The sequence below is a fragment of the Brachycentrus maculatus genome, unplaced genomic scaffold (genome assembly GCF_059751285.1).
Source record: "Brachycentrus maculatus isolate JH-2025_06_01 unplaced genomic scaffold, ASM5975128v1 h1tg000157l, whole genome shotgun sequence".
Lineage (NCBI taxonomy): Eukaryota > Metazoa > Arthropoda > Insecta > Trichoptera > Brachycentridae > Brachycentrus > Brachycentrus maculatus.
The window spans coordinates 159,139-176,783 of NW_028280910.1; the positions used below are offsets into that span (position 1 = coordinate 159,139).

The 17,645-nt window shown below is 34.6% G+C and overlaps 1 protein-coding gene across 1 annotated transcript; it reads left to right on the forward strand.

The window, feature by feature from the left end:
* The first annotated feature begins 1,205 nt into the window (after positions 1–1,205).
* Positions 1,206–16,595, forward strand: LOC148308555 (mitotic spindle assembly checkpoint protein MAD1-like). The gene is made up of 14 exons (XM_088261533.1): positions 1,206–1,438; positions 1,544–1,695; positions 2,977–3,165; positions 4,433–4,591; positions 5,275–5,469; positions 6,515–6,697; positions 7,672–7,845; positions 8,634–8,751; positions 9,562–9,753; positions 12,264–12,427; positions 13,004–13,081; positions 13,710–13,867; positions 14,519–14,617; positions 15,235–16,595. The coding sequence occupies exons 1-14, from the start codon at positions 1,303–1,305 to the stop codon at positions 15,452–15,454; spliced, it is 2,217 nt and encodes a 738-aa protein (XP_088117659.1). The 5' UTR covers positions 1,206–1,302; the 3' UTR covers positions 15,455–16,595.
* Positions 16,596–17,645: the final 1,050 nt, after the last annotated feature.

Genomic DNA, 17,645 nt, shown 5'->3' on the forward strand with positions numbered 1-17,645 from the left:
ATAATACATGACCATATCATTGTTGCAGGGGGGTGTTTGATAACTTTTACCACACAGGCCTCATTGTAACGTTCCATTGGTGTTCTCCTGACGAATCGACGGCTCTCTGTCACGGCTTCTAACCGGCACTCATCACTAAAGATGACCTGAAAAATAATGAAAATTTAAGTTTAATTCAAATATATAAGTTTATTTACTAAAATAATATGTTGAAAATTCAATTTAAATACATACCTTTTTCCAATCATCTACCGAGTAATTTCGATGTAGCCTGGCCCATTTTAATCGATCCGCTTTCATTCGTGGTGTCAATTTTGGTACTTTTACAGGGCGCCTGCATTTCAGATTTACTTCGTAAAGACGTCGCCTCAGTGTTGATACCGATATATTTATACCCTCTTCTTCCAATTTTATTTTTAATGTTTTTGCTGATGCACTACGGTTTTCTAAGGCACTTTGAACGATTTTTCGATCAGTCCTCGGTGTTGTTTTTCTAATCCTACGACAGTTCTTTCGCCGATTGCTGGTGGCGGGTGACTGATTTTTTATTGATTTTGAAATTCTGTCCACTGTTTGACGAGAAACGTTTTCTTTTTTTGAAATTTCTCTATTAGATAGTATTCCTAATTTCAGTAGCACTATAACACTAGACTTTTTTTCCTCAGAAATGTCTTTACTTTTTCCCATTTTGTCCTTTTCAAAAAAAACACGTGTGTTTACAAAAAAAAATTATACTTTATGAACTAAAATTAAAAATTAAGTTTTTTTCACAAGACACGATAACTATATAACCTTTCTGAACAAAACAACAACCAGAACTCAAGAAACTTCACTAATAAATGAGATAGGACTATTTTTTGAACTTTCAACTATCTGTCTACCTGTGATAATTAGGGACCTTTCTCAGAAAAAGGGTTTGAAATTTTGTAAAGGCTTAAATAATCCAGGTATATTTTACATATTATTGAAGGTAATATACATGATATTAGATGTCAATAGAAAACTTAAAGTATTTATGTAAAATAAATATAATAATCCAAAAGATTTCAGAGTATTCAAAAAAATAATGGGTGGCCCTAATTCATTGAGTAGATACTGTATATGCAGGAATGAAAAATATTTAGGTATTTACCATAGTATCTAAACTTATTTTGTATTTTGGCAACATTTTATTGACGTTTCCAGCCCATCTTTTTACTTTTTCTCTATTTTTGCTTTATGGTCGCGTGTTTGCTTTTCGTGAAATTTACCGCGATACAGATTTCTATTTGTTGTATTTAATGCCGGTACAGAAAAAATAAAATGTCTGACGATAATCGTACGTTGCTTTTGGATATATTACGACCATATCGTAAGGCCGTGAGTTCCAGTACTGTTAAGACTAGCGCGTCTTCGGCTGCCGCCAAGTTAAACTTCAGCGATGCTTCCGTTGGAGAAGGTTAGTAATTTATAACATTTGTTCGTGATTACAATTAATAATTTACCGTGTAATTAAATAGTTTAACTTTGGGATAATTTCGCTAATTTTTTATATTTTTAATAGGCTTTGGAAAAAGAAAACCCTCTTACGAAAGTGCAAACACCCCTCCAAAGAGATCTAGATCAGATTCTAACGCTAGTACAAATACCAATGTAGTGTCTTCGCCATGGGAAATGAAACGAGTGAAAGCCGAACTTTTCGAAGCAAAAGCACAGGTAAGTTCAACATATTATTAATTTGAAAATTATCTCAACAAATTATGATACCTTTGAACATGTGATGGAAATTTATTTTAAATCTAAAAAAGGACTTATTTATATGATATTTTTATTTGAATGCACAATTTTTAAATAGATTTATATTATCCACTGACACTTCGTGATGGAATTGCATTTTAATGGATGGATTTAAATTTTTTATGGATGAAAGCAGAGTGAATGCTGTTGAAATGCGCTCCCTCAGACGAATGTGTGGAAAATCATTGTATGACAGAATTAAAAACGACGATATAAGAAAGGAATGTAAGGCTGAACGAGGAATAATTGAAAAGATTAGAAAGAGCTCTTTGCGGTGGTATGGACATGTGGAGCGAATGGATAGCGAGAGAATGACTAAGAAAATATATGTGGCGAATGTGAGAGGGAAAACAGAACGTGGACGACCGAAAAAGACTTGGCACGATCAGATCAATCAGAACCTAAAATCTGGCGGTGTCAAAAGTCTGCGTAATCGGAGGGCATGTATGACTAGATGTATGGATGTGAAGGAGGCTAGGAGTGTATGTCAGGACAGAAGAGTGTGGCGTTCCATCCTCTCTGCCTACCCCTGCGGGGAAACGGCGTGATGGTAGTAGTAGTATTAGATTAAAACCAATATTTTTAGCTTTTCCACTTTATTTTTATTTGACCAGCGACCGGGTTTCGTCCTTACCGACATCATCAGAGTGGTGGGAGGCTATACAAATTGTTACGTTATATATAAAACAAGGCAGGAGTTGATAACCATGATTTGATATAATTTTGTTGAGAAATCAATTAAATTTGAGTAAATTTAAGTATTGTATGATATTAATAATATTTTTTATAAAGGTTTTTTTGTATTGAGAGCACGATTTTATATAAAGTTATAATATATTTGCATTTTTTTTGTAAATTAATTTAAATTATGTAACGAAGTATCAGGAACTGCTGGTTGACGGCTCCTTCCACTACGCTGCGCTTGTCCGGGGAAGTCCGAAGTCCTCTGAAATGTAAATTTCCCGGCAGTCATTTCTTATCGACAAGACATTAAGGCATCTATTGTTTTTAAACAATAGATGCCTTAATGTCTTGTTTTAATCTAATAATATATTGAATGCACAAGTTCATGACTGAGGGATGAAGGTTGACTTGGATGGTGTTGAGTGGAACAAACGGCGGGCTGTCTGTTGTTTTTCTTATTTATCCCTGGGGCCTTTATATATCAATACAAATAATGTATTTTTTGCTGCTGTCCAGATTGCTCGGCTGGAGTCACAAATACAGCACCAGCAGATGATACGCAAGGAAACGGAAGTTTACTTCGAGAACGAAAAGAAAACCTTTATAGATGAGAGGAAACACCGGGAAAAGGCTTTCTCAGAAATTCAGGAGAGGCTGCAAGTTGTAAGGGAGCGGGAAAATGAGGTGAAGGACCAACTGTCCAAGGTTTGTTATTGTTCAACACACTATCACTACTACTCGGCTGTCCAAACTCAAAACACAGTAAGGGACATTTTTTTGTTGTAGGTTTTTTTTTGCATTTTTGGATAAAGTAGATTCTTTAATTCTTCTTTTTTTTTTAACCCTTATCCGCACCCAATGGTGAATAGGGCACTGCATCGTATTGACGCAGTGTTATCTTGATCGTTAACAGATGAAGGCAAGGTGATCACTCCTGCGCTTCAGTGACCAGTCCAGGGTAATATTAAATAAATAACACACTCTTAATTCTAGTGCATGTTTAACCTCGGCTCGAAACGCATGTCTGTTGCTGAAACCTTTAGTGCATGTTGGTCTTTGGGTCGACCAAAAATCGCACGTGTTAGACATTTTGTGTAGTTTTGAGTGTGTAAATGGTGCTATGGTGGTGAAGGGTGGTATTGTTTGCATGCTGTGGTAGTGATTGTCCTGACGAAAAGACGGGTACGTCTCGAAACCGGTAGACTTGAAAATCTCGGTGAGTGGTTATATACTGATATTATTAACATTTTTGTAAAAAAAAAGTAAGTAGATTCTACTCGGATTCTACTAAAATGCAAAAAAAAAAACGTACTATAAAAAAAATGTCCCTTACTGTGTTTTAAGTTTGGATAGCCGTACTGGCATCATGCCATTTCCCCGTAGAGGTTGATAGAGAGGGTGGAAAGCCACACTCGTCTGTCCTGACACACTCCTAGCTTCCTCTACATCTAGTCATGCATGCCCTCCGGTTACTCAAGACTTTTAACAAGACCAGATTTCACCCGGGGCTTCCAGCGCAGTAGCTAAACGCGCTAATCATTACACTATGGAAGCGAACACCATTTTTCTTTTTCTTCTTCTAACCCTTATCCGCACCCAATAGTGCATAGGGCACTGCATCATACAGAAAGTGTTATCTTGATCGTTAAATACACAAAGGAAAGGTGATCAGCCTTCCTTCAGGTACCAGTCCAGGGTCATATTATTAAATAAATATTAGACTGAAAAATAGCTAATATTTATTTTGACCCACACCATTACACTTCACTTCATATATGTATCTAGGAATCACAAATAATACAACATAAAATAATGTAATGTTAACAAGACGAACTGCATAAATAAGTACAGTGAGAATTTTTTTGGAAAAAAGATTATATCAGCAGAAGAAGTAAAGCCAGAGTAATAATAATTTGGTGGGCTGACACACTTTGAACTGTGATTGAGAAGATTTTTTTCAAAACCACTTTAGCTGACGCTTGACATGGACGATTTGCAAAGCAAAAGTAGCAGAGAACAGCAGGAGATGCAAAAGGAAATATCGGAACTAAAAACCAAAGTGATTGACTCGTCTATCATCAATAATGGACAACTCTCTGAACTGAAAAAAGATATTGAAGAATTGACTCAGGTAAATATCTGTCTTTTTTAAAAACCATATTCGCTCTGTATGTGGAGCATATGTAGGTCCACAAACTGTCTTCAGGATTTTCTGTCGGCCGCCAGCTCCCCAACAACCTCCCAAGTCAGGTCTGAGTCCTGAATTGTCAGCAATGGTCGTCCTGGGCGGCGCGAACCTGATGCCTAGGCAAGCTAGATAAAGGCTCTCGGGAGGCATACGGAGTACATGTCCAAGCCAACTGAATTGTCTTTTCTTGATGACAGTTGTGACCGAAATTTGCTGCATCCTACGCCTTATCTCTTCATTTCTCACAATGTTAACTCTTACAACTCTGTAGGCCTGACATTCTGGTCCGTATGATTCTAGTAGGCAGCTCCGTGGGCCACAATGTCTGGCCCGGCGCAGGTATAACTTTAATCACTGATTTCTCTATCACCCAAGTATATTCTACCAAAAAATATTTCAGATAAATTAACATGGTCATACGAATTGCCAGACAGAGTGTCCCAAAATTAGGGAACCAAAATATTTATTTTAATGGTAGAAAAACGTCGCATTTTTTGATCAGAGTAGCTGATCAGTTATGAGAAAAAATGGTCAGAGTGGAAAGGGTTAAATGTCTGTCTGGGCACTGTTTTTCTACTCACGTCTGTGAAATAATATCATTAAATTTTTATTTTCCTAAATAAAAGGCATTGGAAGCGTCCCAGAGAGAAGCGGAGACATATAAAGAGGGCCTCGAGAAAGCCATGACCGAGTCCGACAGATCCATCAAGTTACAGGTGGCACTGGAGAAGCAGTCTATGGCTCTCCAGCTCGCGGAAGCCAGGGTCAGAGACTTGGAAAGTGACAAGGAGTCCTACAGTCAGTGGTTGAAGCAGGCCAAGGTAATATGCTCCTTCTACTATACCTGACAGTGCATAGGGCAATGCATTTGATTGATGTAGTGTTGACTTGATCCTTAATTACACGAAGCCGAGGTTACTTCAGGCAATTTGTGTGATTCATGATTTGAACATACTCAAAACGTTATTTAGGTGTAGTTAACACGGTTAAAGAATTACATATATATTTTTAAAGCTACAGAGATTCTTTTCAAAGAAATAATGCAAATGAATCAATCAAACTGATGTCTTTTTCATATTTATCATATTAAAAACATAGAAATGTCCCATCTAATATTAATTAAAAATTAATATTGTAAATTCATTTTTCTTGATTTAATTTCTTATTGACATATGTACTATGAACGGGAAAGGTATTTCTACCCGTCGGGTGCTTAAGGGCGAGAGGGATATTTTTACCTTCTGCCCCGGCCTCATTTCAAAGTCAGAATAGAAGGAATTTTTTATTTTATTTATTTCATAAATACATACATTTTTATTTATTTTTTACGGTTACTACGTATATATGTATTACGGCTCTTTAGGCATGGCCTGTGTTGAGCCAAAATACTTACATGTTAATACAATTTTTTATTTTTATAATTATTTGGTTTTTTTTTTAATTATTAGATTATATACATTACATACAATAGATACAATAACAATTTACAGTACATACAAAGGTTTTACAATAAAATAATGACACCTGGACTTTAGTAAATTCATTTTCTACCTTGTCCCTTCCAACGAGAAGCAACCATCGACGGACACTGTTCTTAAATACATGATCACTACTGGAATTCTTAATGGTTACTGGCAGCAAATTAAATATCTTTGGCATATTTAATGTTTTTATATGATTATTATGTACCAATCTCTTATTAAAGTCTCACGTACATAATTATCTTGTGTACAATATTAAGTCGTCACCAGCTGTCCGCAGGCATAAAAAACACCCTTTCTATGTGTGTTTATATGCACGTGGAAGAACACATATTAAACATAATGACTTATAATTGTGAAATCTTAAAATTGAGATAATTTCCAGGTTTCCCAGAAGCGACTGGAGGCGATGCCGGCTCTGGAGCGAGAATTGGAAACTCTTCGTTCGGAGCTAAGGAACCTGCGAGCCGCTAGTCATCAGAATATGATGTTGGAGGAGCAAGTCCATGTGCTTGGCACTAAGCTCAATTCCCTACAGCCAGTGCAACAGGATCTATGCAATTTGCAGGTATGTAATTTGTATAGCTAAAGGTGGAGACTGACCGGAACATTTCGTCGTAATGTAACACGTTACGATCCGAGCATTCAGGCAGTCAGTACAGCGAGCCGAGCGCTCCATCCAAAGTTTCGGATGCTCGGTGATGCTCGCCACGAGCGATGTTACGACGAAATGCTCCAGTTAGTCTTCACCTTAACACTCTCCTTATCATTCATCATTCACTTTTTGTAATAACACTTTAATTAACACATATTCGTGACTACTGGTTTCGCTATAATCATTCAATCATCAGGTCATTAAATTTATTATGGTCTGACATTTATGAAGAAAAAAAGAGAGGAAGAAGACAAATGAATCATAATAGGAATATTTTTAAAAATGGTCTTCAAGTTAAATTTGTTACCATACCACAAAGTTAACAATGCTTGAAATATACAAAATATATAATTAGCTGTTTAAATTTGTGAGGAAATAGTACTTATGCTTCTTCTTCAAACCCTCATCCGCACCCGATGGTGAATAGGGCACTGCATCATATAAACACTGTTATCTGGATCGTTAAACACATGAAGGAAAGGTGATCAGCCTTACGCTTCGGGTACCAGTCCAGGGTAATATTAATTAAATATTAGATGAATCAATTATATTTATTTGACCTCCCCCCCTGGGAAGCGAACCCGTGTCCGCCAGCCGAGGGTGCTGGCCATTACACTACGGAGTCGGACAAAACTACTTATACTTACAGTATTTTTTAAAATGTTTTTTTTCCTGTACTTTGTGGGACATTTTTATAAAAATCATCCAAGTGGATTGATAAACAGAGAGTTCCACGGCAATAATAGTAATGTTTCAGTTCCTCATTCAGGATGGAAACATGAATTATTTCTGGTTTTCAAGATGGAACTAAATGCTCCGTGTTTGAATTGCAGTTTGTTACTATTGATCCAATTTCTGTTTTTAATACATAATTTCTCATTTTTTAGGTGAAGTTTAACGAGTTGGATAAGGAAGCGGAGGAGTGGCGCACGATGGGAAGACAATTTGACTGTGAGACTCCTCGACTTCTCGCTGTGCTGATAGAAGGTCTACAGCAGAGAGACCTCACTCTTACCACACACAAAGTGGAGGCAGATTCACAACTTTCCAAAGCCAAAGATGTAAGCTATTCAATTGTTCTCTTAACCCAGGGGTTCCCAATCTTTTTCAGCCTGCGGCGCACTTACAAGTTTAGTATTTTGTCACGGCGCCCTACTTTAGTAAGCTATTTGGAATAAATAATAAATAATAACAAAAAAAAAATTATGTGACTATATACATATGTATATATATATATATATATATATATATATATATATATATATATATATATATATATATATATATATATATATATATATATATATATATATTATAGTCGAAAGAAATAGGTACCTACAATAATAGTAGTTGGGTAAAAAGATGCTAGCTTTCAAAATAGAAATTGTTGCTTTATAGGTACCAGAGAATATTTGTGGTTTCGGATAATGATAGAGGATCGACTCACGGCGCCCCTTTTGACTTTCTATGGCGCACCAGAGCGCCGCAGTGCACACTTTGGGAACCCTTGTCTTAACCTATTCGTATCAGCAAATAAATTACGCCGCAGTGCTTATCAGGCCAAATATTTTTTGTAAAAATAAAAGTTGTGTAAATTTTTTGTTGTTTATTAAATTATAATTTACTTACCAAATATTATATCCCACATCGATTTTTAGAGTTTTATTGTTGGAGTTAAACAAGTTTCGAATCTTCATTGTCAGACAGAGTTGTTATATTTTTATTAAATTTAATAAAAATATGCATTTAATATTTTACTATGGGGATGGGAAATATGCTAATGGCAGTTTATGGTGTTGATTTAATTACTTCTACGCTTCGTTATTCAAATAAATTTTCCTATTTGCAGGAACTGTTGACTGCCAAACATGAGAGAGACAAGGCTCAGACTAAGCTAAACGACGTTCAAAATATACAAAAAACTCAACAAAGCCTTATATATAGAATACAGAAAAAACTGTTACTCGGTAAGCTTAAAATTATTTATTTCATTTCACATTAAAAATAAAATATATATTCACGTATGATGTTCATAGGGTTCTTATAAAATAAGAATAAAATTTGTATTATTCTTTTCCTCTCATATAGTGCTTTTTATTCCTCTTCCATAACCTTTTCCGTTTACCAGTTTTGTCTTTTTCCCGGGATCCATTTGTATTCCATAAAATATATTGCTCTCTTGGATCCAAAAATCTTTAGTGGAGACTTGATCACTCTGCCTTCATATAATCAATGGTCGAGTAAACACTGTTGTTCCAATACGGTGCCCTTTGCACCACTCGGATGTGAATAGAGGCCAGGAGAAGCTTATAAAAATATAACTAACTTACCATCACGCCGCTTCCCGGTAGGGGTAGGGAGAGAGAATAGAACACTACACCACTCTGTCTTTGCAAACTTTCTTCGCCGTTTCCGCATTCATGCATCTCTTCATACATATTCATTCGCTGATTATTTTGACTCCTAACCTGACCGCTTTCAAGTATTTGAGATACCTGATCATGCCAAGTTTTTCTCGATCTTTCTCTGCTCCTTTTCCCAACCACATTCATGAATTTGATTTACCACTCTTTCCTCACTTATTCCTTCCACATGTCCAAACCATCAACAGACTTTTCTTAATTTTATCGATAATGCTCATCTCAGCTTAGCATTCCTTCCTTATTTCACTATTCGAACATCTATCATACATTGTTTTATCGCACATTCTAAGAGATCGCATTTGACTGCATGCAAATATACATTTTTGTAAATAACATGCGATGTTGCTTGCGCAGTATCTCGCGAGAGGGACAGCTACCGCCACCAGTTGGACTGCTACGAGAAGGAGCTGACGGTATCGCTGGCCGGGGAGGCCAGCGCCGGCGGCACGGGAGCGCTGCTGCCCGCGCGCGTGGAGGCACTGGAGAAGTCCCTGCAGGGCTACCGGGACTTGGTGGCCAAGATGGAGCAGGACATGCTGGCATACAGTTAGTTTCACCATGTCGTATTGTGACCGTTCTACATGCATGTTCTTTTATCCCGTAAACGATTTGAAACAAGATAAATATACAAATGAACCAATATTTTTACAGGTTAGGGGCGTTTGTGCACTTCACGGAATTTTATTGTCCGGCAGTTTGGTTAGCATGAAAAAACGGATGATTGGCTTGTACACATCTCCAGATCGGTACGCAGTACGCATCGGTACTCGATCACGCTAAACTATCATTGTCGCCTTTATTTGAAAAAACCAGACTGCCGGACAGTAAAATTCCGTGTAGTGCACAAGCGCCCGATGGATCAATTTAAAAAAAATATATAAAAGTCACTTTCAATATGTTGACTTTTATTTTTAATAATTGTTGAAAAAAATCGCATACTGGGACATCTTTTCCTACCATCGCTTCAGTTTTACATGAGTTATAGCCATCTTTTGAGTGCTAAGCTAACGGCTATATCTGTGGTTATCTCCCATTCCATATGAGGTAATGATTGATACCTTTAAAGCAGAATAACCCTGAACTTGTTAATGGCCTAAATGGCATTTATAAATTATTTTTTCAAAAAAACAATCTATTAGAACAGTGGTGATTATTACATAATATGTACCCTTTTTATCTCCCTATTGACGCGTTTTTTTTTTTAAATACATAAAGGAGAGATTTCAAATGCGTTTTATGCTATCCAAGTAAACTTATTTATAGTTCCACCAAAAAATAATTTTCAATAGAAAACATATATACACCCCTGGACAAAAAAATTTACGAGTCCTCAAAAAAACTAAAATTGACACATAATGAATTATTTTTGATATTTAATTAGTTTTTTTTTGTATTGTTTAACATATGTGATGACTACTCGTTACTTCAAGGTTAAAATGAAAGATCTTACTCATGAATTGTACTTAGAAATTGCCATTATATACCAGGTATCAGATTATCCGAACCTTAGAGACCCATAACGGTTCATTTATGGTCGAGTGTTTGTGATGGAGTAATAAAAGACATGTAATTTTTTAATTCATATTTAAGAAGAAGGTTCTAATCGCTTTATTTTAAATTAAGGTATTTTACATTTAAACATATTTATAACATTTAAAAATATTTAATACTTAGTGAATTCACCTTTATTTTTTATAACATGTAAAATTCTATTATTTAACGAAGCGTAAAGCGAATCTTAAATTTCTGATGTTATTTCTTCTTCCTAAACTTGAATCAAGTTTTTTTTTAATTCCTCAATGTTTTTTTATTTTTTTTTCCCAACTTTTTTTTTCATAATCGCCCATAAATTTTCTATCGTGTTCAAATCAGGACTATTCCCGGGCCACGTCAACGATTTTAAGCCAATTTTATCCTTGTATTCAATGATCTGTAAGAAAAACAATAAATTATTTATCAAGTGGTCTACAAAGTGCATTAAAAAATAAATATTTGTACTCACAGTGCGGGCTCTATGGCACGGCGCCAAATCGTCCTGAAAAATCGGGTCCGCGGTATACTGCGTAATGTCCTCGATTGTTGGAATAAGATGGTTTTTCAACACTTTTTTGTACTGGATGGCATTCATCGTACCCTGTATGAAATTTAGAGGTCCCAAACCGTACGCTGTCATGCACCCCCAAATCATGACGTAGGGTGAATGTTTAACGGTTCGAGTGACGCACGACGGATGGTATCTTTCCCCAAGTTTTCGTCGAACTATCTTTCTGCCGTCTGGACCAAAAAGGTTGAATTTTGATTCATCGGAGGAAATAACATTTTTCCAATCCTCCAAGGTCCAATTCTGGTGCTCCTTCGCCCAATCCAGTCTAGCCTTCTGCATTTTGTTCGTCAGTAATGGTTTCTTTGCGGGACTTCGTGCTTGGAAACCATGCTCCAACAGCCGCCTGGACACTGTTTTTACGGAAAATGTTGATTAGCTGGTAGACTGCACCTCTGCGTGTATTTTAAGTGCCGTTAAAAATCGATCGCGCATAACAATTTTTTTTATTAAGCGATCATCTCGGGCAGATGTCGCGCGCCCCCATTTGCTTCCTTTTTTCCGTTCTATGGATCCAGTTTCTTGGAATTTTTTAAATAAAAACCTCACTGCACCTTCTGAATACCCAACTCAACGAGATATTTTACAATTAGATATGTTTTGTTGCGACAGTGTGATTATTTTGGATTTTATCGCAATCGACATTTGCTTTGCACTTTCCATGATTGTTGTGTTATGTTCCCTCAAACGCGGGTAAAACAAAATTGTTGAGACATTTTAAAATGTAAATATTGTAGAAAGGTGACACAAAGTGTCTTTAATTTATTGAACAAAAGAAAGAAGTATCGATAAAGGATTTCTTAGAAAAAGAGTTCAGTAAAGTCAAGGCGTGCGGTAGCAAGTAAACTCGTAAATTTTTTTGTCCTGCGGTGTATATATTAAAGCGGGATAGAAACAACATAGTTGTAGTGAATCTTTTTGTATTGATGTAATGTTGTATTTAACCATCTTCTAGAGGCTGACAGCACGCCGGCGCTCCAAGACCAGCTCACCAGACTCAAAGATGAAGTGGAAAACAGGAAGAGAGAGAATGTTATGTTAAGGACCAGAAAGGATGAATTAGAGCAGCAATTAGAGTCACGGATCCAGAGGGGTGATTATGACTCTGCCAAAACTAAGGTACACTTAACGGTTGTCATTATCTATTTAACCAATTATCATGCCTCTGAAATTTCTGTATAGTGTATACATCATTAATTTTGATTAGATCTATTAATTTATTTTATTCGTAACTGCCAGTAGCTTTCCTTTTGAAATTTATTATCAAATTCAATGAAGTGCTTTTATGTTGTATTCCAAACCTTGAGGTGGAGTGTGCAAGTTTTAAAAATAAAATGGGAGAAATATATGTTGACAAGAAAAATTCACGGAAAGTAATATAAGAGAAAGCACCAAGTCAATGAAGTCTTAGTAATCTCATCCACTGGGTATACATTGGGGACTATATCAGCCTTTCTGCGGCTAATTTCTTAAGTTCCGAATGGGCTGCCAGAGGGTCTATTATCTTTGGCATAGTGGGTAATATTATTTTGTGTAAATGCAACACGGTTTCCTGTCATGCAATGTGACCATGTATTAACAGAACTTAGTGATTTTCAGACTTAAGTTCTGATTCGATAATATATTTTTATTTACAAAAGCACTCGTAACTGGGTCAAGGCATTAAAAAAACTATATTTTGTGCTTTTGTTTTAGATAGTACATATGACACAGAATCCAGCGGCCATGGCGCAGCAAGACTTAAAACTTGATTTAGACAAGGCATACTCCGAGGTAAATAGCTGTAAATATAATCTTCTTCTTCTCTAGCCTTCTGATTTCCACTGTTGGATATAGGCCCCTCATCCTTCCATTTCCTTCGGTCGGTTTTTTTTTTGAATTACCTAACGTCCGAATAACTTTGAAATCTAGCTACGGCTTATGCAACACCGCTTATCATGACCCTACTCGGGCTTCAACTTTTTAAGTTTCAAAGCCTATACCTACTCGTGAGTGTGTTTACTCTTTATGTTTAAAGTTACTATAATTTCATGTAATTCATGAGTGAAAATTCTAGGCAAAAACACGCTGTTTGCAGCCAATTTCAACCCCCCACAGCGGCTATGTTGTTGAACCATCTCTTTTGGGGTCTTCTGACGCCTATTTTATTCTCCCAAGGTTTCCCATCTTGGGGGTCCATCTTGTGGGGGGGGTCCATCTTGTGGGGGGGGTCCATCCTGTCTTGCAAATAAATATAATAACTATACCTTTTTACATTTGTTGAAGTATGGTCATATTCTAATTCTAGTAATATTTCTTATTTTTTTAATGCCAAAATATATCTCAGGAGCCACCAGAAAGTTTTAAATTTACTCTTATTTGAATGTAGGATGTGCTGGAACATGCGTGTATATTGTTTCAGATTTTAGAACTTCGAAGAAAAATTAAGAGATTAGAACAGAATGAATTAGAAATGACACAAAAGTTATCAGAGACTATCCAAGAAGGGAATCCTGTATCCGCTCAAGAAATACAACAACTGAAGACTGAATTGGAGTCCAGTAAACTCAAAGCGCAGAGGTATGGAATACACTTTTTGTATAATGCAGTAAAACCTCATTTTTTATATTCTTTACTTTTAAATTTTCCCATTTTTCACACAAAAACTCAATACATTTCTGTTTCACTTTCATATAAACCAACATAATGGTTACTTAACCCTATTTTTACACCATTTTGACAAACAGAATTTTGAGAAATCGGGTAAAATTAACCAGGGGGTTGTTTGCTCTATGGTATGATTTGTTTATGTATTTTTCTATGACAAATTAAAACAAAAAAAACAAACATAGACCTTTTTTTAAACTTGCTTCTAAGTAAATACAGGTGCATGCATATACGGAATATATTATTAAACACTTTTGGAACTGCAAGGTTGAATGATCCATGTATCAATCCAACACATTTTTGTACAATATATAAAAAAACAGGATTAAAATAAGTGCACTAAGTCAGTCATTGTTTACGTAAAATATGAATCGTTGTTTTTAAGAATGGTATAATTCCATTTTTCCATAAACTGGTTTTATATAACTATTCATCAGTCTCAAGAAAAACAAGGTTTTTTCATAAATTATTATATGTATATCATATTGTTTTTTTATTTCCTTTATTTTTGCAACGCACGCGCGATGAAATGATGTATAATATTAAGCTTATGGTTTATTTCAGGGTAAAGGAGACACTGGTGAATAGTCTACACGAGTATAGAAATGTATGTTACATGTTAATGGGATATAAATTGGATCGAACTAGTCCAAATACTTATAGGTATGTGGTATATATTTTTACTTTTTTGGTAGTTCCACATTTATCCACATATCTATATATCGTTCAATTTATTTATTTTCTAGTCATATTCGTTAGTCACGACTTTAAAACATCCTTTATTATGTGTATATAGAGGATATTTTCATAATTTTTTTTTCATTGATTTGGCAGTCACATTGTGGTAAAATCTATTCATTTTCATAATTTCTTAAAATCATAAGCAAAAAATGCCGAACCTAAATCTATCACTACTTAACTTAAAATATCCAACATTACCCCTTTGTTTAGTATGATAGTAGTGTGTGTGTGGGGGGGGAGGGGTCTTTTTACAATTCTATTTTAACCCTTCACTGCATGACTTTTTTTTGTATGACTGCATGACTGCATTGACAGTTGGTCTTCGAGAGACAAGCGAAGTTATTATTTTGGCGTTCATAGCGCGTCTTTTAGCTAAATTATGAACTATATACGTGAGTTATGAATGTATCTAATCAGTAACAACAAAGAATGGTTGCTTATATTTTTAAAGGACGTTTTAACACTAACTTTTGGGTATGTAACAAATTTGATAAACTATGCAGTGAAGGGTTAAAAACGATATATTTTTCTGTTTTCAGATTGCTTAGTATGTACGCGGATTCACCAGAAGAATATTTATGTTTTAATCTAACTTCTGACGGCGGAATAGAGATGGTTCAAACTGACTACGCGTCACAAATACAGGAACTCGTAGAATTACACTTGCATAAACAGCGATCTTTTCCAGTATTTATGAGTGCACTAACATTTAATCTGTTTAACAAAACAACAATGGTATCAGAGACCCTATCTCAGTAATAAACCTTACTGTACAAAATTATTAGCAAATGTTAATATGACTAACTTATCTGGTTTTGTATGAAAGTGCATTGAGTTAACGCCACATCGGATCAATGCGATTTTAACTCAATCGATGAAGACGAGGCGATCAGTCTTATGTTCTAGATTCTTAAATATATTTGATAGGATACATGAGCTCGGGGTGAGAGATATTGTTGCTATATGTGAAAGAGAATGTTGAAAAAACCATTTGGTGAGAAAAAGAGAGAAGCAACATGGCCTTTTTTCCTAAGATACTAGAGCGAAACAGCGAAATAATAAGTTTCAACAAGTTTCCCTATAACCTTTTACATATATTTAAAATTTATGTTATTGATAAACCCGTGCATGTATTTTATAAGGTTCTAAATAAACTTGAAATGTTAACTAATTTTGAAGACATTTATCTATTTATTATTTCAATTTGATTGAATTTTATGCTTGAATGATGATGAACGTTATTTCGATATATATATATATAATAGTTCATTACATTTTTTAAATTACATTACTGCTCATTTTTTAATAAATTATTTTGTTTTGTAATTGACTGGTAAAAACATAAAATTTTCAGACAAAACAAGAATAGTCGGTATTATGTATTCTACTGGGAATCACGTGAAGTTGCTGCATAGATTTTTATTTTTTTATATTAAAATTGATCCAAACCAAATTTTGTCAAATGTTGCATTGGACTTCATTCCTCTGGTGTGCAAATTTGTCTTAAGTATCTTCCAATGACGATATTTCTAATATTAAAAAGGAAAATTGTTCAGTGATGGGCTGGGATTATGTGAACGTTAATTAATTAATTCTGATTATTGATAATCGGGTGAATCGATTAAGCCAATTTAAAACGCAGTAATATCAGAACATCAACTTCAAGAAGAAAGCAATAAATTCAACATATAAGTGGTGTATATACATATTAGCAACAACATTATAGCAACTTTAATATTTTGGTTTTATCATTATGGTAGAATGAAAAAACTGAATAGTCAAAATATATTTAATTTTTTTTTTGTAGTCTTCTTTAAAGTGTTTCTTTGCTATTATGTACTATGTTTTAGCACCTAGACAACATATTATTCAAATATATTATTTAAGATTTTTGTTGATGATTTATTTTCTTTATTTTTACCCTATGTACCAGAAAAATAAGGTTTGTATGTACATATATATACAGAACTACTATTTCCAATGTATAATTTTATGAGTTTTCTGGTTTTTGAGAGATAACAGTATTTTGTTTGTCATCATTGAGTATGCATATCGGTACTTCCTATTAGTGGTTAAAATCTTTTTTTATAAAATTTATATTGCTCACATAGACCTAAGACCATTTTTCATGTACTATATTGTATTGAAATATAAAAAGGAAATATAAAAAAATGTGTTTTATTTTATTTATATATATATTAACAATAAGTACATTTATATTCGATACCGGAAAATAATATTTTCAGAAAACAATGTTTTCTTTTGAAAAACACTAAATTATTAAATATTTTATGTGAAATAATTTAACAATAACTTCCAAGTATATGTTGCAATAACGGTATAGTCTTAGTGCTGTACTGTGCTGTCTTTTTTTTTCACAGTTATGATGATTTTCACTCGATAATCTCAATTTTGATAACCTCAAAATCCTTACTTGTTATGGTCTATATCGTTATTTAACATTGTTATTTTTGCCCATGTTGTGCTTACATATCATAGCGAAGTGTTTTTGAAGTGTCAGGGAAATAAAATTTTAGGCTTATCTTGTGAAGTGTGCTTTATTTTGAGTGAGAAGTAAGTCACAATAAAATATAAAAAGAGATATGTATTTTGGAAAGTTATCGGTTAGAAATTAGATAAACAAAATAGAACTACATATCGTAGTCGTACAGGAGAAAGTGACCAACTACCAAAACGTAAAATGTTCAGGAGGGCCATTTAAGTCACTATTGCTTGGCAAGAAAATAAACACCAATGCAGTTAGTCATTTTTAACTAGTCAATATATTATACTTCCAAGTTTAAAATCCTTTAGGATTTTTTCAGGGCAATATGTGTTAAGCTAGTAAGATATCAAATAGTCAATGATTACGTTTTTGTAAAACAATGCACTTGGTCACTTTCTCCTGTATGACTATGATATTATGTAATTATCCTTTTTGCCTTAATTA